This window comes from Salvelinus namaycush, chromosome 17 (genome assembly GCF_016432855.1).
Source record: "Salvelinus namaycush isolate Seneca chromosome 17, SaNama_1.0, whole genome shotgun sequence".
NCBI lineage: Eukaryota > Metazoa > Chordata > Actinopteri > Salmoniformes > Salmonidae > Salvelinus > Salvelinus namaycush.
Genome location: NC_052323.1, coordinates 37,219,247 through 37,244,342, shown reverse-complemented (window position 1 = coordinate 37,244,342; position 25,096 = coordinate 37,219,247). Strand labels below are relative to the sequence as shown.

The following is a 25,096-nucleotide window of genomic DNA, read 5'->3' as shown; positions in this document are numbered from 1 at the left end:
AACCAGGGACCTCCAACATCATCATCATATAAATTACAATTTTAATCAGCCTGAAACTCCCTCCCAGCACCAGGCTGACAGACACACACACACACACACACACACACTACACACACACTACACACAAACGCAGCCGCGCAGTGAACCTGGCAGACCGTGACTACGCCAGAGATAAAGAAAGTGATAGAGTGTGAGTGAGAGAGAGAAGCAGGATGGGAGAGAGCGAGAGAGTGAGAGAGAGAGAGAAGCAGGATGGGAGAGAGCGAGAGAGAGAGAGAGAGAGAGAGAGAGAGAGAGAGAGAGAGAGAGAGAGAGAAAGGGGAGCGATATGGGGAGAGTGTGTGACAGAAGGAGAGAGATTGGGAAAGTGTTTGAGTTATAGTAGCTGGCAGTCTGGAGCCTTGTGTGGCTTATGCTTTGTGATGATCTGAATATGAAATGAAATGAGTGCTGCTCAGATAGATCTTTATTAATCCCATTGGTTCCTGTTCATTCATACAGTAGGCCTCTATATCAGACTGGGCTGCACACTGAGACAGGTTTTATCCCAATCAGAATATTATTATTATTTATTTATTTTGATTTTATTGGAATCCAATGGCAACAGCTGGTCTTACTGGGGTCCGACACACAAAGAAAAAGACATCACAGACAAAATACTTTACAATTGACATACATTTAAAAACATTAACATGGACATTACAACTAGGTCGGAGAGGGGAGAGGTGTTGTGAAGTGCTGTTTTATTGTTATTTTGAAGCAAATATTCTTGTTTTCTTAAGTAATTTGAGATGGAAGGGAGTTCCATCCGATCATGGCTATGTAATACTGTGCGTTGCCTTGAATTCGTTCTGGATTTGGGGACTGTAACGCGACCCCCAGTGTCATGTCTGGTGGGATATGATGGAGACCCCCAGTGTCATATCTGGTGGGATATGATGGAGACCCCTGGTGACTTGTCTGGTGGGATATGATGGAGACCCCTGGTGGCATGTCTAGTGGGATATGATGGAGACCCCTGGTGACATGTCTGGTGGGATATGATGGAGACCCCCAGTGTCATGTCTGGTGGGATATGATGGAGACCCCTGGTAACATGTCTGGTGGGATATGATGGAGACCCTGGTGGCATGTCTGTTGGGATATGATGGAGACCCCTGGTGACATGTCTGATGGGATATGATGGAGACCCCTGGTGACATGTCTGGTGGGATGTTGTCTGATGGGATGTTGTCTGATGGGATGTTGTCTGATGGGATGTTGTCTGGTGGGATGTTGTCTGATGGGATGTTGTCTGGTGGGATGTTGTCTGATGGGATGTTGTCTGATGGGATGTTGTCTGGTGGGATGTTGTCTGGTGGGATGTTGTCTGATGGGATGTTGTCTGATGGGATGTTGTCTGGTGGGATGTTGTCTGATGGGATGTTGTCTGATGGGATGTTGTCTGATGGGATGTTGTCTGATGGGATGTTGTCTGGTGGGATGTTGTCTGATGGGATGTTGTCTGGTGGGATGTTGTCTGATGGGATGTTGTCTGATGGGATGTTGTCTGGTGGGATGTTGTCTGGTGGGATGTTGTCTGGTGGGATGTTGTCTGATGGGATGTTGTCTGATGGGATGTTGTCTGATGGGATGTTGTCTGATGGGATGTTGTCTGGTGGGATGTTGTCTGATGGGATGTTGTCTGATGGGATGTTGTCTGATGGGATGTTGTCTGATGGGATGTTGTCTGATGGGATGTTGTCTGATGGGATGTTGTCTGATGGGATGTTGTCTGATGGGATGTTGTCTGGTGGGATGTTGTCTGATGGGATGTTGTCTGGTGGGATGTTGTCTGGTGGGATGTTGTCTGATGGGATGTTGTCTGGTGGGATGTTGTCTGGTGGGATGTGATGAAGATATTATAAGTGTATCTGCTTCCCAACTGGCACACTATTCCCTATCAGGGCTCTAGACTAACTTTTTCAGTTGATGGCACCAGCACATGATTTGGTCACACAAATCTTTCGCTGCTGTACTGAGATAATGACCTGACCTGTGTCCTATAATGTACCTGCATTCCATACAGAACCAGGCTAATAATGACTGGCCATCTTTTAAAGGCTTGACATTCAGGTAAATTTGCCAGTGGGACACTGGGCCAGTGCCAACTGAAAGCTACTGTCCTGAATGAAAATAATACTGGCCTGAATGAAAAGAATACTGGCCTGGGAAAGCGGATGATTCGTGCATAATTTAAATGTTGTGTTTAATTTGCGGGCTGAACAAGTAGTCTATAGCCTATAGGGACCTACCCTCCATACACAAATAGTACAATTTGATCTTGACAGTATCATATTGACATTGATTGTTTGGAGGGAAGATTAAAACCTTTGCTCAATCTCAAAATGGATGCTATTGTTAGTGATTTAGAGCATTCACTCTACAGTTGTAAGGCCCTATAAAATCAGTTTTATCTTTAGGTGAATTCAGTTTTCCCAAAAAACTAAACATTTTCTAAATCCATAACAATTCTTAAACCACATCAGGAGACCACTTTTGAGGTCTGAAAACCAATCTATAAAAAGAAAATGGAGGGTGTAGTTGCCCTTTAATTCAATTGCACGTCTAGCAAGAGACCGCTGTGTTTGGCTGGTGGTGTTTTTGTGCAGTGTAGGTTACATATGGTGGCAGAGTTGACTAAATAAATGACCTGCAATTGACACAAATCGTCATGATATCAAACTAGGTGGGCCTAGTTTGCAGTCAACATTTACAGTACCAGTCAAAAGTTTGGATGCACCTACTCATTCAAGGGTTTTTCTTTATTTTTACAATTTTCTACATTGTAGAGTAATAGTGAAGACATCAAAACTATGAAATAACACATATTGAATCACAAAGCAACCCAAAAAGTTTTAAACAAATCAAAATATATTTCAGATTCTAGATTGTTCAAAGTAGACATCCTTTGTCTTGATGGCAGCTTTGCACACTCTTGGCATTTAGTCACGCCCTGACCTTAGTATTCTATGTTTTCTGTATTATTTTGGTCAGGTCAGGGTGTGACGAGGGTGGGTATGATTGTTTTGTATTGTCTAGGGTTTTTGTATGTCTAGGTGTCTGTGTGTAATCTAGGCATATGTAGGTCTATGGTGGCCTGAATTGGTTCCCAATCAGAGGCAGCTGTTTATCGTTGTCTCTGATTGGGGAGCCTATTTAGGTTGCCATTTTCCAGTTTGGTTTGTGGGTTATTGTCTATATGTAGTTGCATGTCAGCACTCGGTGTTTATAGCTTCACGGTCGTTTTGTTACTTTGTTAGTTTGTTTTGTGTTTTATTCTTCATTAAAAACAAGAATGTATTCCAATCACGCTGCGCCTTGGTCTCCTCGTTATGACGAACGTGACACATTCTCTCAACCAGCTTCACCTGAAATGCTTTTCCAACAGACTTGAAGGAGTTGCCACATATGCTGAGCACTTGTTAGCTGCGTCTCTCTGCGGCTAATGTGTCCCAAACCATCTCAATTGGGTTGAGGTCGGATGATTTGGAGGCCAGGTCATCTGATGCAGCACTCTATCACTCTCCTTCTTGGTCAAATAGCCCTTACACAGCCTGGAGGTGTGTTGGGTCATTGTCCTGTTGAAAAACAAATGATAGTCCAACTAAGCGCAAACCAGATGGGATGTTGTATCGCTGCAGAATGCTGTAGTAGCCATGCTGTTTAAGTGTGCCTTGAATTCCAAATAAATTACAGACAGCGTCACCAGCAAAGCACCCCCACACCTTCACACCTCCTCCTCCACGCTTCACGGTGGGAACCACACATGCAGAGATCATCCGTTCACCTACTCTGCGTCTCACAAAGACACAGTGGTTGGAAACAAAATCTCAAATTTGGACCCATCAGACCAAAGGACAGATTTACACTGATCTGATGTCCAACGCTCGTGTTTCTTGGCCCATGCAAGTCTCTTCTTATTATTGGTGTCCTTTAGTAGTGGTTTCTTTCCAGTAATTCAACCATGAAGGCCTGATTCACGCAGTCTCCTCTGAACAGTTGATGTTGAGATGTGTCTGTTACTTGAACTGTGAAGAATTTATTTGGGCTGCAATTTCTGAGGCTGGTAACTCTAATGAACTGATCCTCTGCAGCAGAGGTAACTCTGGGTCTTTCTTTCCTCTGGCGGTCCTCATGAGAGCCAGTTTCATCATAGCGCTTGATGGTTTTTGCAACTGCACTTGAAGAAACGTTCTAAGGTCTTGAAATGTTCCGGATTGACTGACCTTCATGTCTTAAAGTACTGATGTACTGTCATTATCTTTGCTTATTTGAGCTGTTCTTGTCATAATATGGACTTGGTCTTTTACCAAATAGGGCTATCTTCTGTATACCACCCCTACCTTGTCACAACTGATTGGCTCAAACGCATTAAGAAGGAATGAAATTCCACAAATGAACTTTAACAAGGCACATCTGTTAATTGAAATGCATTCCAGGTGACTACCTCATGAAGCTGGTTGAGAAAATGACAAGAGTGTGCAAAGCTGTCATCAAGGCAAAGGGTGGCTGTAAGGGTGGCTATTGTTATTTTACTGCTGCTCTTTAATTACTTGTTACTTTTATCTCTTATTCTTATCCATATTTTTTGAAACTGCATTGTTGGTTAGGGGCTCATAAGTAAGCATTTCACTATAAGGTCTACACCTGTTGTATTCGGCGCATGTGACTAATACAATTTGATTTGAATCTTAAGTATAAAATATAATTTGTAACGATTCTCGTCTGGTGAAGGAGAAGAGGACCAAAATGCAGCGCAGTAAGTGTTTGTCATATTTTTTATAAAAACTGAACACTACACAAAATAACAACGAGGAGAAAACGAAACAGTTCTGCAAGGTGAACAGACACTAAACAGAAAATAAACACCCACAACCAAAATGGGGAAAACAGGCTACCTAAGTATGATTCTCAATCAGAGACAACGAATGACAGCTGCCTCTGATTGAGAACCATACCAGGCCAAACACAGAAATATAACAACATAGAAAAAATAACATCGACTACCCACCCCAACTCATGCCCTAACCAACCTAACACAAAGACATAAAAAAGGAACTAAGGTCAGAACGTGACAGTACCCCCCCCAAAAGGTGCGGACTCCGGCCATAAAAACCTGAACATTTACATTACATTTACATTTAAGTCATTTAGCAGACGCTCTTATCCAGAGCGACTTACAAATTGGACCTATAGGGGAGGGTCTGGGTGGACGTCTGTCCGCGGTGGCAGCTCTGGCGCGGGACGTGGACCCCACTCCACCATAGTCTTTGCCCGCTTAAGTGGCGCCTTTGGAGCGGCGACCCTCGCCGCCGGCCTCGGACTGGGGACCCTTGCAGCGGGCCCCGAATAGATGGGAGACACCGCCAGCGCCGGACAGGCGGGAGACTCCGGCAGCGCCGTAGTGAAGGGCGACTCCGGCAGCTCCTGACTGACGGGAGGCTCCAGCAGCTCAGGACAGACGGGCGGCTCTCGCTGCTCCGGACAGGAGGGAGACTCTGGCTGCTCCGGACCGGAGGGCGACGCTGGAGGCTCCGGACTAGAAGGCGTCGCTGGAGGCTCCGGACCAGAGGGCGACGCTGGAGGCTCAGGACTAGAGGGCGACGCTGGAGGCTCCGGACTAGAGGGCGTCGCTGGAGGCTCCGGACTAGAGGGCGTCGCTGGAGGCTCCGGACTAGAGAGCGACGCTGGAGGCTCCGGACTAGAGGTCGTCGCTGGAGAATCCGGACTAGAGGGTGACGCTGGAGGCTCCGGACTAGAGGGTGACGCAGGAGGCTCCGGACTATAAGGCGTTGCTGGAGGCTCCGGACTGACGTCCTTCGTTGGAGGCCTCATGCCATGGATCCTCATTGGAGTCTTCGTGCCATGAATCATCACAGGAGGCTTCGTGCCATAAATCATCACAGGAGGCTTCTTGCCATGGATCATCACTGGAGGCTTCTTGCCATGGATCATCACTGGAGGCTTCTTGCCATGGATCATCACTGGAGGCTTCGTGCCATGGATCACCACTGGAGGCTTCTTGCCATGGATCATCACTGGAGGCTTCGTGTCATGGATTATCACTGGAGGCTTCTTGCCATGGATCATCACTGGAGGCTTCGTGCCATGGATCACCACTGGAGGCTTCTTGCCATGGATCATCATTGGAGGCTTCGTGCCCTGGATCATCACTGGAGGCTTCATGCCATGGATCATCACTGGAGGCTTCGTGCCATTGATCATCACTGGAGGCTTCGTGCCATTGATCATCACTGGAGGCTTCGTGCTATTAATCATCACTGGAGGCTTGGCTCTGGGAGAAGGCACAGGACTCACCAGGCTGGGGAGACATGCAGGAGGGTTAGATTTTAGCACAGGCACAGGACTCACCAGGCTGGGGAGACATGAAGGAGGCCTTGTCCTTGGCCGAGGCACAGGATGCACTGGACCGTGGAGGCGCACTGGCGGTCTCGAGCGCAGAGCTAGCACCACTCATCCTGGCTGGATCCCCCCTATAGCCCGGCAAGTGCGGGGAGTTGGAACAGGCCGCACTGGGCTGTGCTGGCGAACTAGAGACACCCTGCGTAGGGCTGGTGCGGCCCCGGGCTCCGGGCCGAGGAGACGCACTGGAGACCAGATGCGCCGAGCCGGCATCATACCTCCTGGCTCGATGCCCAATCTAGCCCGGCCGATTCGAGGAGCTGCGATGTAGTGCACCGCGCTATGAGTGCGTACTGAGGACACCGTGCGCTTCACCGCATAACACGGTGCCTGCCCAGTCACTCTCTCGCCACGGTAAGCACGGGGAGTTGGCTCAGGTCTCCTACCTGAGTCCGCCAATCTACCCGTGTGCCCCTCCCCCCAAACAATTCTGGGGCTGCCTCTCGTGCCCATTTCCTCGTAGTGGCGCCGCTCCGCTCTAGCTGCCTCCAGCTCCTCTTTCGGATGGCGATATACTCCCCCGGCTGTGCCCAGGGTCCTTTGCCGTCCAAAATTTCCTCCCATGTCCAGGAGTCCGTGTTCCCACGCTGCTTGGTCCTTTGTTGGTGGGTGTTTCTGTAACGATTCTCGTCTGGTGAAGGAGAAGAGGACCAAAATGCAGCGTGGTAAGTGTTCGTCATATTTTTTATAAAAACTGAACACTAAACAAAATAACAACGAGGAGAAAACGAAACAGTTCTGCAAGGTGAACAGACACTAAACAGAAAATAAACACCCACAACCAAAATGGGGAAAACAGGCTACCTAAGTATGATTCTCAATCAGAGACAACGAATGACAGCTGCCTCTGATTGAGAACCATACCAGGCCAAACACAGAAATATAACAACATAGAAAAAAGAACATAGACTACCCACCCCAACTCACGCCCTGACCAACCTAACACAAAGACATAAAAAAGGAACTAAGGTCAGAACGTGACATAATTAGATTTGTTTAACACTTTTTCCGTTACTACTTAATTCCATATGTGTTATTTCATAGTTTTGATGTCTTCACTATTATTCTACAATGTAGACAATAGTAAAACTAAAGAAAAACCCTGGAATTAATAGTTGTGTCCAAACTTTTGACTGGTACTGTAATTAGGAAGGATTTAGAAACGTTCATTCAGACAGTGCTTGGCGACTGAAATGCGCATCGCAAAGATTCAACCAAGATTTCAGACTAAACTTTTTGAATACCTGGTCTGCATACTGATTATCATAACATTGCTGTTTCAATAAATCTTGATAATAAAAAATGTAAACATTGTGAACCAAAAATCCAACGTTACCAGCTACGTTATATCACTGTCACCCTAGCGACCAATTAAAAATGTGTGTCGCACTGTCAAGTCAAAGGGTTGCAAATGCGAGTGTTATGGTCACAATTTTGAGCAATGGGTGTACTACTTTTGACCGAGGCCTATAGGGTAACAGAAAAGTAGTGCACTATATAGAGGATAGGGTGCCATTTGGGATGAAGTCATAGTAATGAGAGGGAATAAGAGCACATTGGCTAAATGAAATGTTCTCCTGTTGAGAGGGATGAGGTCGTGGAGCTAAACCCTCTGTTTCAGATGAGATTGCGGCTCAGAGAAAGAGGGATGAGGAGAGTTAGAGGAAGAGAAGGATCAGGAAAAAGTGGGAGAGAGAGAATGAGAGAGGGATATATTAATAGAGAAAGAAAGATGGAGACAGAGAGATGAAGAGAGAGAGTGAGAGGATGAGTGCAGTCCAATCCCGAGGAGGGAGGATTTAGCTGTGAGGCTGTAATACGGACTCTGAGCTTCTCACTTTGGCTGTTTTAATCTCCAATCAGGCCTGCTGTTGTCTCAGGAAAGAAAGGCTGTGGCACATACAACATACACACACACACACACACACACACACTGAGACACACACTGTCAGGAAGACACACACACAGGCACTGAGACACACACTGTCAGGAAGACACACACACAGGCACTGAGACACACAGTGTCAGGAAGACACGCACACAGGCACTGAGACACACAGTGTCAGGAAGACACGCACACAGGCACTGAGACACACACTGTCAGGAAGACACGCACACATGTCTACGCACATGCATGTACACAGACACACAAACACACATGAACGCACTAGAGGTCGACCGATTATGATTTTTCAACGCCGATACGATACCGATTATTGGAGTACCAAAAAAGCCGATACCGATTAATCGGCCAATTTTTTTAATTTATTTGTAATAATGACAATTACAAAAATACTGAATTAACACTTATTTTAACTTAATATAATACATCAATAAAATCAATTTAGCCTCAAATAATTAATGAAACATGTTCAATTTGGTTTAAATAATGCAAAAACAAAGTGTTGGAGAAGAAAGTAAAAGTGCAATATGTAAAAAAGCTAACGTTTAAGTTCCTTGCTCAGAACATGAGAACATATGAAAGCTGGTGGTTCCTTTTAACATGAGTCTTCAATATTCCCAGGTAAGAAGTTTTAGGTTGTAGTTATTATAGGAATTATAGGACTATTTCTCTCTATACGATTTTTTATTTCATGTACCTTTGACTATTGGACGTTCTTATAGGCACTTTAGTATTGCCAGTGTAACAGTATAGCTTCCGTCCCTCTCCTTGCCCCTACCTGGGCTCGAACCAGGAACACATCGACAACAGCCACCCTCGAAGCATCGTTACCCATCGCTCCACAAAAGCCGGGGAATACTGTGCGTTGCCTTGAATTCGTTCTGGATTTGGGGACTGTAACGCGACCCCCAGTGTCATATCTGGTGGGATATGATGGAGACCCCTGGTGACATGTCTGGTGGGATATGATGGAACAACTACTCCAAGTCTCAGAGTGAGTGACGTCACCGATTGAAACGCTATTAGCGCGCACCCCACTAACTAGCTAGCCATTTCACATCGGTTACACCAGCCTAATCTCGGGAGTTGATAGGCTTGAAGTCATAAACAGCTCAATGCTTGAAGCATTGCGAAGAGCTGCTGGCAAACGCACGAAAGTGCTGTTTGAATGAATGCGTACGAGCCTGCTGCTGCCTACCATCGCTCAGTCAGACTGCTCTATCAAATATCAAATCATAGACTTAATTATAATATAATAACACACAGAAATGCGAGCCTTTGGTCATTAATATGGTCGAATCCGGAAACTATCATTTCGAAAACAAAACGTTTATTCTTTCAGTGAAATACGGAACCGTTCCGTATTTTTATCTAATGGGTGGAATCCATAAGTCTAAATATTCCTGTTACATTGCACAACCTTCAATGTTATGTCATAATTACGTAAAATTCTGGCAAATTAGTTCGCAACGAGCCAGGAGGCCCAAACTGTTGCATATACCCTGACTCTGCATGCAATGAACGCAAGAGAAGTGACACAATTTCACCTGGTTAATATTGCCTGCTAACCTGGATTTCGTTTAGCTAAATATGCAGGTTTAAAAATATATACTTCTGTGTATTGATTTTAAGAAAGGCATTGATGTTTATGGTTAGTCGTGCAACGATTGTGCTTTTTTCGCAAATGCGCTTTTGTTAAATCATCCCCTGTTTGGCAAAGTTGGCTGTCTTTGTTAGGAAGAAATAGTCTTCACACAGTTCGCAACGAGCCAGGCGGCCCAAACTGCTGCATATACCCTGACTCTGTTGCAAGAGAAGTGACACAATTTCCCTAGTTAATAAAATAAATTCATGTTAGCAGGCAATATTAACTAAATATGCAGGTTTAAAAATATATACTTGTGTATTGATTCTAAGAAAGGGATTGATGTTTATGGTTAGGTACACATTGGAGCAACGAGAGTTTTTTAATCGCAAATGCGCACCGCATCGATTATATGCAACGCAGGACACGCTAGATAAACTAGTAATATCATCAACCATGTGTAGTTAACTAGTGATTATGATTAATTGATTGTTTGATTGTTTTTTACTAGCTAGCAAGTTTAATACTAGCTAGCAACTTACCTTGGCTTCTTACTGCATTCGCGTAACAGGCAGGCTCCTCGTGGAGTGCAATGTAAAGCAGGTGGTTAGAGCGTTGGACTAGTTAACTGTAAGGTTGCAAGATTGAATCCCCGAGCTGACAAGGTAAAAATCTGTCGTTCTGCCCCTGAACAAGGCAGTTAACCCACTGTTCCTAGGCCGTCATTGAAAATAAGAATGTGTTCTTAACTGACTTGCTTAGTTTAATAAATGTGTAAAAAATATTTATATATAAAAATAAAAAAATCGGCCAAATCGGTGTCCAAAAATACAGATTTCCGATTGTTATGAAAACTTGAAATTGGCCCTAATTAATCGGCCATTCCAACCTGTACATACACATACACACTCACACGTATACACACACACACACACACACACACACACACACACACACACACACACACACACACACACACACACACACACACACACACACACACACACACACACACACACACACATAAACTCTCTTTCTCACTGTCTCTCTATCATGAAGTACTTACATACATAGTAAGTACATAGTCTGGCCCTGCTTGCTGTATGACAGGGTGCAATGGTCCAAGTGGGGAGGGGATGGGAGAGGAGAGAGAGAGACAGGTGAGATGTAATAAAGAGAGGATAGAAAAGGAGAGGTGAGGGAAAGAGGGAGAGGAGACACGGAAATAGAGAGAGAGAGGGGACAGAAAAGGAAAAGAGAGGAAGATGACTTTGGACTCCAAAGGCATCCGGGGGGTTCTGGTAGCCCATGTGTAAACAACAGATGTGAAACACACACACTTGCCTCCGGCTGTTGAGGACAGCTTATCCAACAGCTCTGTCTTTCTGTGTATTTGAGGACAGCTTATCCAACAGCTCTGTCTTTCTGTGTATTTGAGGATAGCTTATGCAACAGCTCTGTCTGCCTGTGTATTTGAGGATAGCTTATCCAACAGCTCTGTCTGCCTGTGTCTTTGAGGATAGCTTATCCAACAGCTCTGTCTTTCTGTGTCTTTGAGGATAGCTTATCCAACAGCTCTGTCTTTCTGTGTCTTTGAGGATAGCTTATCCAACAGCTCTGTCTTTCTGTGTCTTTGAGGATAGCTTATCCAACAGCTTTGTCTTCCTGTGTCTTCACTCTCTCTATAACATGCCATACTCCACACTTTCTCTTTCTCTCTCTCTCTCTTTCTTGCTCTCTCTATCTCTCTGTCTCTCTCTCTCTCTCTCAGCAGTTGTAGTGACAGCTGACCTGATGTATGTCTGGGGACAGCTATTACCTGCAGCTGATCTCTCACACACACACACACACACACACACACACACACACACACACACACACACACACACACACACACACACACACACACACACACACACACACACACACACACACACACACACACACACACACACACACAGGTATCTGCCTCTGTGCAGCTAGTCATCAATAACAGAGCAGCAAGGCCAGACATGATCTATTTAATCCGAGACCTGGCAGTGTGGCAGAGGACAGAGACCTGGCAGTGTGGCAGAGGACAGAGACCTGGCAGTGTGGAAAAGGTTTGAGACCTGGCAGTGTGGCAGAGGACAGAGACCTGGCAGTGTGGCAAAGGGCAGAGACCTGGCAGTGTGGCAGAGGACAGAGACCTGGCAGTGTGGAAAAGGTTTGAGACCTGGCAGTGTGGCAAAGGTCAGAGACCTGCCAGTGTGGCAGATGTTTGAGAACTGGCAGTGTGGCAAAGGTTTGAGACCTGGCAGTGAGGCAGAGGTTTGAGACATGGTAGTGTGGTGCCATGGCAATAACTTCTGCCTCAACGTCAGCGAGACAAAGAAGCTGATCGTGGACTACAGGAAACAGAAGGCCGAGCACGCCCCTGTCCACATTGACAGGACTGTAGTGGAGCAGATCGAGAGATTCAAGTTGCTCTGTGCCAACATCACTATGAAATGAAAATGGTCCACAAACACCAACACATGGACTAAGTACTGGTACTCCCTGTATGGCCAGTTATTACCTCGTACCCCTGCACAACGACTGAGTACTGGTACGTCCTGTATATAGCCATTTTATTAAAGTACTGGTACGTCCTGTATATAGCCATTTTATTAAGCGATACTTCCTGTATATAGCCATGTTATTAACTGGTACTCCCTGTGTATAGCCATATTATTACTTAGTACGTCCTGTATACAGCCATTTTATTACCTGGTACTTCCTGTGTATAGACATAGTATTAGCTGGTACTCCCTGTATATAGCCATAGTATTACCTGGTACTCCCTGTATATAGCCATGTTATTACCTGGTACTCCCTGTATATAGTCATATTATTACATAGTACTCCCTGTATATATCCATGTTATTACCCGGTACTCCCTGTATAGAGCCATGGTATTACCTGGTACTCCCTGTATATAGCCATGTTATTACCTGTTACTCCCTGTATATAGCCATGTTATTGCCTGGTACTTCCTGTGTATAGCCATGTTATTACCTGGTACTCCCTGTATATAGCCATGTTATTACCTGGTAGTCCCTGTATATAGCCATGTTATTACCTGGTAGTCCCTGTATATAGCCATGTTATTACCTGTTACTCCCTGTATATAGCCATGTTATTACCTGGTACTCCCTGTATATATCCATGTTATTACCTGGTACTCCCTGTATATAGCCATGTTATTACCTGGTACTCCCTGTATATAGCCATGTTATTACCTGGTAGTCCCTGTATATAGCCATGTTATTACCTAGTACTCCCTGTATATAGCCATGTTGTTTCCTGGTACTCCCTGTATATAGCCATGTTATTACCTAGTACTCCCTGTATATAGCCATGTTATTACCTGGTACTCCCTGTATATAGCCATGTTATTGCCTGGTACTCCCTGTATATAGCCATGTTATTACCTGGTAGTCCCTGTATATAGCCATGTTATTACCTGGTACTCCCTGTATATAGCCATGTTATTACCTGGTAGTCCCTGTATATAGCCATGTTATTGCCTGGTACTCCCTGTATATATCCATGCTATTGCCTGGTACTCCCTGTATATAGCCATGTTATTGCCTGGTACTCCCTGTATATAGCCATGTTATTGCCTGGTAGTTCCTGTATATAGCCATGTTGTTTCCTGGTACTCCCTGTATATAGCCATGTTATTGCCTGGTACTCCCTGTATATAGCCATGTTATTACCTGGTAGTTCCTGTATATAGCCATGTTGTTTCCTGGAACTCCCTGTATATAGCCATGTTATTACCTGGTATAGCCACCTGTTCCAGCATGCAGGTGGCTTTTGTCTTAGCTGTCTTAGTATACACACGTGTGCCTGCACGCAGACACAAACACACACACACAGGTACACACACGTGTGCATGCCTGCACGCATGCACAAAAACAAAAACACACACACACAGTCCTTGCTTTTCTATTACCCTTTGTTTGTACTGCTGGTTGGAATCAGGCGTTTGACAGCTACCTCTCATAATGCGTTTTGACTCCAGATCTCATTAATGTAATGCTGTTTTTCATTTGAAGCAGGAAGGCCCAGTCTGATAGAGAATATCTGTTGTTACAGTCACCACAGGGCAGCTCCAATACAACAACATCTGTGTTGTTACAGTCGCCACAGGGCAGCTCCAATACAACAACATCTGTGTTGTTACAGTCGCCACAGGGCAGCTCCAATACAACAACAACTGTGTTGTTACAGTCACCACAGGGCAGCTCCAATACAACAACATCTGTGTTGTTACAGTCGCCACAGGGCAGCTCCAATACAACAACATCTGTGTTGTTACAGTCGCCACAGGGCAGCTCCAATACAACAACATCTGTGTTGTTACAGTCGCCACAGGGCAGCTCCAATACAACAACATCTGTGTTGTTACAGTCGCCACAGGGCAGCTCCAATACAACAATATCTGTGTTGTTACAGTCACCACAGGGCAGCTCCAATACAACAACAACTGTGTTGTTACAGTCGCCACAGGGCAGCTCCAATACAACAACAACTGTGTTGTTACAGTCGCCACAGGGCAGCTCCAATACAACAATATCTGTGTTGTTACAGTCACCACAGGGCAGCTCCAATACAACAACAACTGTGTTGTTACAGTCGCCACAGGGCAGCTCCAATACAACAACAACTGTGTTGTTACAGTCACCACAGGGCAGCTCCAATACAACAACAACTGTGTTGTTACAGTCACCACAGGGCAGCTCCAATACAACAACATCTGTGTTGTTACAGTCGCCACAGGGCAGCTCCAATACAACAACATCTGTGTTGTTACAGTCGCCACAGGGCAGCTCCAATACAACAACAACTTCATCTAGCAGCAGTACATTGGTACTCTGTCTGTCTGTCTGTCTGTCTGTCTGTCTGTCTGTCTGTCTGTCTGTCTGTCTGTCTGTCTGTCTGTCTGTCTGTCTGTCTGTCTGTCTGTCTGTCTGTCTGTCTGTCTGTCTGTCTGTAAAGCACGCTCAACAAGATGACATCGTCATGCACATTATACACGCCACTCTGGCTGCCTCCCAAATTTAGAAAAAGTGTACATTTTTGTGTTCTCAAAAGAGTAGAGAGATAGATGGATGTGTTGACTGCAGTATGTCTCCATCACTTTGTGGAACTCTGTATCTCTAGTTTGTAATTGACATTTGAGCGGTACGGTTGGGAACAGAACAGAGCGGTTCTGAGCAGGTTGTTGTCATAGCGATGGAAGAAAAAAAAATCCTGCTGTTTCTGTCCTTTTGTTAAAACGGCCATTTTTAGGTCCCGCCTTCATTATGTTCTCACGCAAACAGGAGATGAGGAGAGCGCACTGGCATATCACAAACCCCCGCTGCACCCGCCCCAAAAAAATTGAACTGCAAAATGTTCTCTCAGCCTCATGGCAAAATGTTCTCTCAGCCTCATGGCAAAATGTTCTCTCAGCCTCATGGCAAAATGTTCTCTCAGCCTCATGGCAAAATGTGTAGAACAGCATGAGATTATCTCTAAAACAGCAAACAGTTTCTCGGTGCCCCATAGCAACACAAATAGGGTTGGCCCCCAGATAACATATGAACATGTCATAAGCCATAAAAATAAGGTTTAGAATGAAAGGAGGGGGGATGTCTGTGGGGGGTCCCGTGAAACTGTTGTACACCACTGGGGAGTGAAGGAAGAAGGATGGAGAGAGAGAGTAGTAAATCATTAAGTAAACAACCAATGGTATGGAGAAGACTGCATACACCTCTCTCTCTCTCTCTCTCTCTCTCTCTCTCTCTCTCTCTCTCTCTCTCTCTCTCTCTCTCTCTCTCTCTCTCTCTCTCTCTCTCTCAATTCACTTTATTGGCATGACGTAACAATGCACATATTAAGCATACAGTAGAGAACATGTGCAGGTTGGTTGGTCTGTCAGACACTGTCCCTCAACTTATGGCAGGCAGCAATGTAGTGCGCTGCCAACCCACAGCTCTCTGCGTCCTCCCCCAACAGGACGTGTAGCCTACTCTCATCAGAGAGGTCTTTGAAACCTTGAATAAGGGTTTCAAATTTGGGAAATTGACACTAATTGTTTTATATGTTTTACATTTTGTCAGGAAATGCAGCTCTGTCACAGGTTCTGCTGTTGTGCAGTGGTTGCACAGCCTTTGCTCTACAGGGAGCCAGGTTTTCCTGTGTCTACCCTTCTCAATGGCAAGGCTGTGCTCACTGAGCCTGTACTTTGTCAAGGTTTTTCTAAGGTTTTGATCAGTAACCATGGTCAAATATTTAACCACAGTGTACTGTCGATTTAGGGCCAGATAGCAATGTAGTTTTGTTTTGACTGTGTTGTAATTTGGTTTATTCTGATTGATTGGATGTTCTGGTCCTGAGGCTTCAGTGTGTTAGTAGAACAGGTTTGTGAACTCAGCCCCAGGACCAGCTGGATGAGGGGACTCTTGTCTTTGCTCAGCTCTTGGCATTGCAGGGCTTGGTAATGATATGAGAGGGGATCACTGTATTTTAAATGTTTCCAAAACTTAATTGCTCTTTTTTGAGTTTTATTATTAGTGGATATTGGCCTAATTCTGCCCTGCATGCATTGTTTGTAGTTTTCCTCTGGACATGTAGGATAATCTTACAGAACTCTGCATGCAGGGTTTCAATGGGGTGTTTGTCCCATTTGATGAAATCTTGTTTTGCAAGTGGACCCCACACCTCGCTGCCATAAAGTGCAATTGGTTAAATGACATATTCAATTAGTTTTAGCCAAATTTGAATAGGTATTTCAATTTGAATTTGCTTTTTAATGGCGTAGAATGTCTCTCTCTCTCTCTCTCTCTCTCTCTCTCTCTCTCTCTCTCTCTCTCTCTCTCTCTCTCTCTCTCTCATATATAGGCAATAAGGAACAGCAAATACCCATCCACTCCTCTGCTTACCATACCATATCCCCCTCATCACACACACAGTCCTCCTCCTCCTCCTCTCAACAGACCCCCCTCATTATCAGTACATTCACACAACTACTCTTTCACACCATATCTTCCTCTTTCTCTCACTCTTCCTTCCTCCTTTCTTCTACTCTGTCTTTCATTCTTCTCCCTTCTCTCTTTTCTGCTTTCATCTCTCAACTCACTTGCTCTGTTTTTTTCTCTGCTCGCTATTTTCCTTTCTTGCTTTTCTTTCTCTGTCATGTTTTTCTCTGCTCCATCGCTCTTTTCTTTCTCTGTCATGTTTTTCTCTCCTCCATCGCTCTTTTCTTTCTGTTTCTGCTTCTTTTCTTTCTTTGTTACATTCTCTCTTTCTTTCTTTGTTACATTCTCTCTTTATCCCCAACCAGCTTTCCGTCTCGCCTTCTTTGCTGTTCCAGAACATTCCCATCCCTCCCTCACACTCTCTCTCCCCCTCCCTCACACTCTCTCTCTCCCCCTCCCTCACACTCTCTCTCTCTCCCCCTCCCTCACACTCTCTCTTTCTCCCCCTCCCTCACATTCTCTCTCCCGCTCCCTCACACTCTCTCTCCCCCTCCCTCACACTATCTCTCCCCCCCCTCCATCACACTCTATCTCCCCCTCCCTCACACTCTCTATTTACTCTCTCTCTATTTACTATCTCTCCCCCTCCCTCACACTCTCTCTCTCCCCCTCCCTCACACTCTCTCTTTCTCCCCCTCCCTCACATTCTCTCTCCCGCTCCCTCACACTCTCTCTCCCCCTCCCTCACACTCTCTCTCCCCCTCCATCACACTCTCTCTCCCCCTCCCTCACACTCTCTATTTACTCTCTCTCTATTTACTATCTCTCCCCCTCCCTCACACTCTCTCTCCCCCTCCCTCACACTCTCTATTTACTCTCTCTCTCTATTTACTCTCTCTCCCCGTCACTCACACTCTCTATTTACTCTCTCTCCCCCTCCCTCACACTCTCTCTCCCTCTCCCTCACACTCTCTCTCCCCCTCCCTCACACTCTCTATTTACTCTCTCTCTATTTACTCTCTCTCCCCTCCCTCACACTCTCTCTCCCCCTCCCTCACACTCTCTATTTACTCTCTCTCTATTTACTCTCTCTCCCCCTCCCTTACACTCTCTATTTACTCTCTCTCCCCCTCCCTCACACTCTCTCTCCCCCTCCCTCACACTCTCTCTCCCCATCCCTCACACTCTCTATTTACTCTCTCTCTCTATTTACTCTCTCTCCCCCTCCCTCACACTCTCTATTTACTCTCTATCCCCCTCCCTCACACTCTCTATTTACTCTCTCTCTATTTACTCTCTATCCCCCTCCCTCACACTCTCTCTCTATTTACTCTCTCTCCCCCTCCCTCACACTCTCTCTCCCCCTCCCTCACACTCTCTCTCTATTTACTCTCTCTCTCCCCCTCCCTCTCTTGTACTGAAGATATTCTTCATTGTTATGTGGTAGCTGTTGTGGAGCAGTGCTGTGGCCCTTGGGCCTGCTATTTGTATTGTGTTACTGTCTCTAGCTAGGAGCCTGCAGACTCAGAGCTCAGCTGACACACTGAGTTAGACTGAAGCACATTGTGTATTAGCTCTCTCCACATTCAAATCATTGTTGTTCATTTAGTTTTCTAGTCCTGGGTAGAGAGAGAGAGAGACAACATTTGGAGAGTGGGGAGGAGGAGAGTGGGGAGAAGGGAAGGGTGGAGGAAGGGAGGACTGGCTTCTCTGGAATGGCCCGGGTCTGTGTGTGCGTGTGCGTGTGCGTGTGTGTAAATGTGCTTGTGTTTGTGTGCATTTTTTTGTGCATGTGCTCTTGTGTTATGCGATTGTGTGTTTGGAGCATGTGTGTGTTTATGGTCTGCCCAGTGAGTTGTCCATCTCCCCCATGGCTGTGGGGTGGGGAATGGGATGCCTGTGTCCTGTGGGTGTTATTGTGAAGCAGCAGATCAGGAGATCAGAGGAGACTGGAGAACATTGATGCTCTAAGTGGATAGAAGACTGGAATCATCAACATGCTGCTTTGAACAGAGGCTGATGTCACTAGAAAGATACCGAGGCTGTTGTGGTTGTATTCTATCTCTGATGGTGAGGAGAGGAGAGGAGAGGAGATATGAAGGGGAGGAGAGGAGAGGAGATATGAAGGTGAGGAGAGGAGAGGTGATAAGAAGGGGAGGAGAGGAGATATGAAGGGGAGGAGAGGAGAGGAGATAAGAAGGGGAGGAGAGGAGAGGAGATATGAAGGGGAGGAGAGGAGAGGAGATATGAAGGTGAGGAGAGGAGAGGAGATATGAAGGTGAGGAGAGGAGAGGAGATATGAAGGGGAGTAGAGGAGAGGAGATATGAAGGGGAGAAGAGTAGAGGAGATATGAAGGGGAGGAGAGTAGGGGGGCAATTCAATGGTAATGGATTTACGCTAATTTCAAATCAAATCAAATTGTATTTGTCACATGCACCGAATACAACAGGTGTAGCCCTTACAGTGAAATGCTTACTTACGAGCCCTTAACCAACAATGCAGTTTTAAGAAAAATACCCCCAAAAAGTATGAAATATAAGTAACAAATAATTAAAGAGCAGCAGTAAAATAACAATGGCGAGGCTATATACAGGGGGTACCGGTACAGAGTCAATGTGCAGGGGCACCGGTTAGTCGAGGTAATATGTACATGTAGGTGGTGTTATTAAAGTGACTATGCGTCGATAATAACAGAGAGTAGCAGCAGTGTAAAAGAGGGGGGGCAAAGCAAATAGTCTGGGGTAGCCTTGTCACTTTGAAAGGAATACTTCTGACCCACTGGGAATATTTTTCTCTCCTTTTTCTCCCAAAGTTTGTGATATCCAATTGGTAGTTGAAATCTTGTCCTATCGCTGCAACTCCCAAACGGGCTCGGGAGAGGTGAAGGTCGAGTCATGCATCCTATGAAACATGACCCTCCAAGGTCATGACCCTCCAAGCCACGCTGCTTTTAGCATGTTAACCTTGGTGGGGTAAAAAGGTGGGATGTATGCCAGCAAAGCCACTACACAACACAACACTAAACAATACATTAACTGCATTATACCACTGCTACACCTGTATATCAGCGTAGCCTTGTCTGGCAGCGAAAGTTCATTCAGCCTCATTTACTACCTTTTATTAAACAAACATAGCTGATATGGCTGATTTGCTTAAACAAATGTGGTTTCTAATGACATTTGAGATGTACAAACTATGGCATAAGAGGACGACAAGCGAATAAGACGCAATCAGTAATTTCGATTAAGACAATAATGAGCGAGCTACGACGGACGTAGTCAATATGACTTTTAGTTCAGCACTTTTTAAATGTACAGAGACAGAATTCAGATCATGGGCCGTTCTTACAGTGTTCTCCCTGTACACCAAGTCAGAACCGCAGGATAAATAAAGGGTGCATATATGCAGACAATGAAATCTCTTACAATGTTAGATGATTACATTTCTCAAAAACAGGTTATAGGTGAAAAAAGACCAAATTATTAGGGTGAGGCACATAGGCTACTAACAGCTTACTACACAACACACACTTAGTATTACTTTTTTAGCTACAGTTTACATATCTCCCTGGCATATTACATCATTTATGCCGCAGGATACAAGACATGTTTGGACTCACCTTATTGTGCTGTGCTCACTTGAATAGGAATGTGGTGCGGCGGTCCTTCATGGGCAAATTTTGTCATCAAACTTTGTCATCAAATTCTGGCATTCTCTGTATTTATGGTGCTTTCAAGACAACTGAGAACTCTGGGGAAAAAGGTTGAATCATGATGACGTCTTCAGGTCGTAGCTCTAGAAAGAGGCCCGAGTTCCCGATTTACAATTCCGAGTTGGATGAAAGTTCAAAACGTATTTTCCCAGTAGTAGCTCTTTTTTCCTGAGTTCCCAGGTTTCTTGAACTCACTAATATCAGATTTCACAGTTCCAAGTTAATAGTTGTTTTGAGATTGGCACAAATCCTGCTAAATTAACAGCATGGCCAATGTTGAATGTTTGTCATTTTAAACTAGGAAAAGAGACCCTTAATCTTAGACTTGGGACCACACAGCCACGCCACTGAATAGCAGGCAAATGATTGCTTTACAATGCTTGCAGTTAGCCACCGATTCCTTCCAAACAGCTCATTGCTGAATTTGTGATTTCCAACTTGTTGTGTAATGTTTATGTCCAATGGCCGATGAGCACTGATACATTTTATCTATAATTTCTCTTCATTATTTCTCTTCATATGACAAGGATTGAAAATGATTTTCCAGTAGATTGTCGACTTGATTAATGATGATGACTGCTAGCTAACATTCAGTCCAATCAAAGCTACAGTAGATATAGCGTGATTTGATGTCATTTTAGCAGTGACCAATGACCTTGAGCCTTCTTGGACGGGCCCTTCTAATGTAACTCTATGGCAGTTCCAAGGGACTAGAATTTTAGAGCTCTACCCTTAGACTTGGCGGTGACATAGTGTCCCCATGAGTGATGGAACACTGAGTCAATTACAGCGCAACGCTCCATATTTTCAGCTGGCTTGCCCCCCCCACCACAGAAAGCACTGATCTAGGCTGAAACACCTGCACTTTGGAGCTCCCTTACTCAAGAAAACAAAAGACCATGTTTGTATGCTGCTTTATTAACGCAATGATATTTATATATATTTACATTGTTTGCAAACTGATACGTGACACGTATTAATGTCAAAATAACATGCAAAACAAGCAAGCCGCCCCTCTGCCCTACCTGCCCTGAATGACGGGTCGCAACTGTGTGTAATCAGTAAGTATTCAAACCCTTTCACTTTTTCCCACAATTTGATTTATGTTACGACCTCATACTAAAATGGATTAAATAGTTTTTTCCCTTCATCAATCTACACACAATACCCCATAATGACAAAGCAAAAACAGCAAAAACACATAAGTATTCAGACCCTTTACTCGGTACTTTGTTGAAGCACATTGGACAATTACAGCCTCGAGTCTTCTTGGGTATGACGCCACAAGCTTGGCACACCTGTATTTGGGGAGTTTCTCCCATCTTTCTCTGCAGATCCTCTCAAGCTCTGTCAGATTGGATGGGGAGCGTCTCTGCACAGCTATTTTCAGGTCTCTCCAGAGATGTTCGATGAGGTTCAAGTCCGTGCTCTGGCTGGGCCACTCAAGGACATTCATAGACTAGTCCCGAAGCCACTCCTGCGTTTTCTTGGCTGTGTGCTTATGATCGTTGTCTTGTTGGAAGGTGAACCTTCGCCACACTCTGAGGTCCTGAGCACTTTAGAGCAGGATTTCATCAAGGATCTCTCTGTACTTTTCTCCGTTCATCTTTGCCTCAATCCTGACTAGTCTCCCAGACCATGCCGCTGAAAAACATTCTCACAGCATGATGTTGCCACTACCATGCTTCACCGTAGGGATGGTGCCAGGTTTCCTCCAGACGTGATGCTTGGCATTCAGGCCAAAGAGTTCAGTCATGTTTTCATCAGACCATATACTCTTGTTTCTCATGGTCTGAGAGTCCTTTAGGTGGCTTTTGGCAAACTCCAAGTGGGCTGTCATGTGCCTTTTACTGAAGAGTGGCTTCCGTCTGGCCACTCTACCACAAAGGCCTGATTGGTGGAGTGCTGCGAAGATGGTTGTCCTTCTGGAAGGTTCTCCCACCTCCACAGAGGAACTCTGGAGCTCTGTCAGAGTGACCTTTGGGTTCTTGGTCACCTCTCTGACCAAGGCCCTTCTCCCCCGATCGCTAAGTTTGTCAGAGCGGCCAGCTCTAGGAAGAGTCTTGGTGGTTCCAAACTTCTTCCATTTAAGAATAATGGAGGCCAAGAATGTGTTCTTGGGGATCTTCAATGCGGCAGAAATGTTTGGTATCCTTCCCCAGATCTGTGCCTCGACACAATCCTGTCTCAGAGCTCTACGGACAATTCCTTCGACCTCATGGCTTTTTGCTCTGACATTCACTGTCAACTGTGGGACCTTATATATACAGGTGTGCCTTTCCAAATCATTTCCAAACAATTGAATTTACCACAGGTGGACTCCAATCAAGATGTGGACACATATTAAGGATGATCAATGGAAACAGGATGCACCTGAGCTCATTGTCAAGGTATTTCGGTTTTTGCTAATATTTCTAAAACTCTGTTTTCACATTGTTATTGTGGGGTATTGTGTGTAGATTGATGACATCAGATAGTAGAGAATCTTCTATGAATGTTGTCCAGGTATCTGTATTTGCTGCCATTACAAGTTCTAGGGATGAGAAGGGAGGGAGGACAGTGTAGGAGTGGATGGGGATGAGACGGGGAGGGAGGACAGTGTAGGAGTGGAGAGGGATGAGACGGGGAGGGAGGACAGTGTAGGAGTGGAGCGTGATGAGAGGGGGAGGGAGGACAGTGTAGGAGTGGAGAGGGATGAGAGGGGGAGGGAGGACAGTGTAGGAGAGGAGGGAGAGGGATGAGAGGGGGAGGGAGGACAGTGTAGGAGTGGAGGAAGAGGGATGAGAAGGGGAGGAGGACAATGTTTTATGACATCACTCGTCATGATAAATAGCACATATTTTTACGACACATCTGATTAGGGGCGGCAGGTAGCCTAGTGGTTAGAGCGTGGGGCCAGTAACTGAAAGGTTGCTTGATCGAATCCCCGAACTGACAAGGTAAAAGTATGTCGTTCTGCCCCTGAACAAGGCACTGTTCCCTGTTAGGCTGTCATTGTAAATAAGAATTAACTGACTTGCCTAGGTAAAAAAATGTATTCAAAAATCAACTAATTGTCACATTTTTTTTTATTTTATCCCCTTTTCTCCCCAATTTTTTCATGGTATCCAATCGCTAGTAATTACTATCTTGTCTCATCGCTACAACTCCCGTACGGGCTCGGGAGAGATGAAGGTCGAAAGCCATGCGTCCTCCGAAGCACAACCCAACCAAGCCGCACTGCTTCTTAACACAGCTCGCCTCCAACCCGGAAGCCAGCCGCACCAATGTGTCGGAGGAAACACCGTGCACCTGGCCCCCTTGGTTAGCACGCACTGTGCCCGGCCCGCCACAGGAGTCGCTGGAGCGCGATGAGACAAGGATTTCCCTACCGGCCAAACCCTCCCTACCCCGGACCAATTGTGCATCGCCCCACGGACCTCCCGGTCGTGGCCGGCTGCGACAGAGCCTGGGCGCGAACCCAGAGACTCTGGTGGCGCAGCTAGCGCTGCGATGCAGTGCCCTAGACCACTGCGCCACCCGGGAGGCCACATTTAGATGATTTGAATCAGCTGTGTAGTACTAGGACAAAACCACAATGTGCACCCGTTGGAGTCCCCAGGACTGAGTTTGGGAAACGCTGGTTTAAACGAGGTCACAGTGTCAGAATCTATCTGGGTGTTAGAATAGTATAGAATACAGTAAATACAGTTGAAGTCGGAAGTTTACTTACACCTTAGCCAAATACATTTAAACTCAGTTTTTCAAAACTCCTGACATTTAATCCTTGTAAAAATTCCCTGTCTTAGGTCAATTAGGATCACCACTTTATTTTAAGAATGTGAAATGTCAGAATAATAGTAGAGAGAATTATTTCTTTCAGCTTTTATTTCTTTCATCACATTCCCAGTGGGTCAGAAGTTTACATACACTCAATTAGTATTTGGTAGCATTGCCTTTACATTGTTTAACGTCTCTGCGCTACGGATCCCTTTTACGGGATCATTTTCCTAAACAACCGCTGAATTGCAGGGAGCAAAATATTACTAAAAGTACTTATAATCATGCAATCACAAGTGAAATATACCAAAACACAGCTTAGCTTGTTGTTAATCCACCTATCGTGTCAGATTTTGAAAATATGCTTTACAGAGAAAGAAATCCAAGCTTTTGTGAGTGTATCAATCAATGCTAGAACAGCTAGCCCCGAATTAGCATGGTCACGAAAGTCAGAAAAGCAATAACATTAATCGCTTACCTTTGATAATCTTTGGATGTTTGCACTCACGAGACTCCCAGTTACACAATAAATGTTATTTTTGTTCGATAAATATTACTTTTTTAACAAAAAAACACCATTTGGGTTGCGCGTTATGTTCAGAAAACTACAGCCTCGTTCCGGTGCTGAAAGGCAGAAGAAAATCCCCAAACGTATCAGATTCAAAAATATTACTAAAAATAT

General features: G+C 45.2%; 1 protein-coding gene across 1 annotated transcript; it reads right to left on the bottom strand.

Annotated features, from left to right (window-relative positions):
• Nucleotides 1-995: 995 nt before the first annotated feature.
• Nucleotides 996-2,301, bottom strand: LOC120062205 (hyphal wall protein 1-like). Its single transcript, XM_039012006.1, has 2 exons — nucleotides 2,295-2,301; nucleotides 996-1,879 (listed from the first exon to the last, which is right to left on the bottom strand). Exons 1-2 carry the CDS (start codon nucleotides 2,299-2,301, stop codon nucleotides 996-998), a joined length of 891 nt encoding a protein of 296 aa, XP_038867934.1.
• Between the last annotated feature and the right edge of the window lie 22,795 nt (nucleotides 2,302-25,096).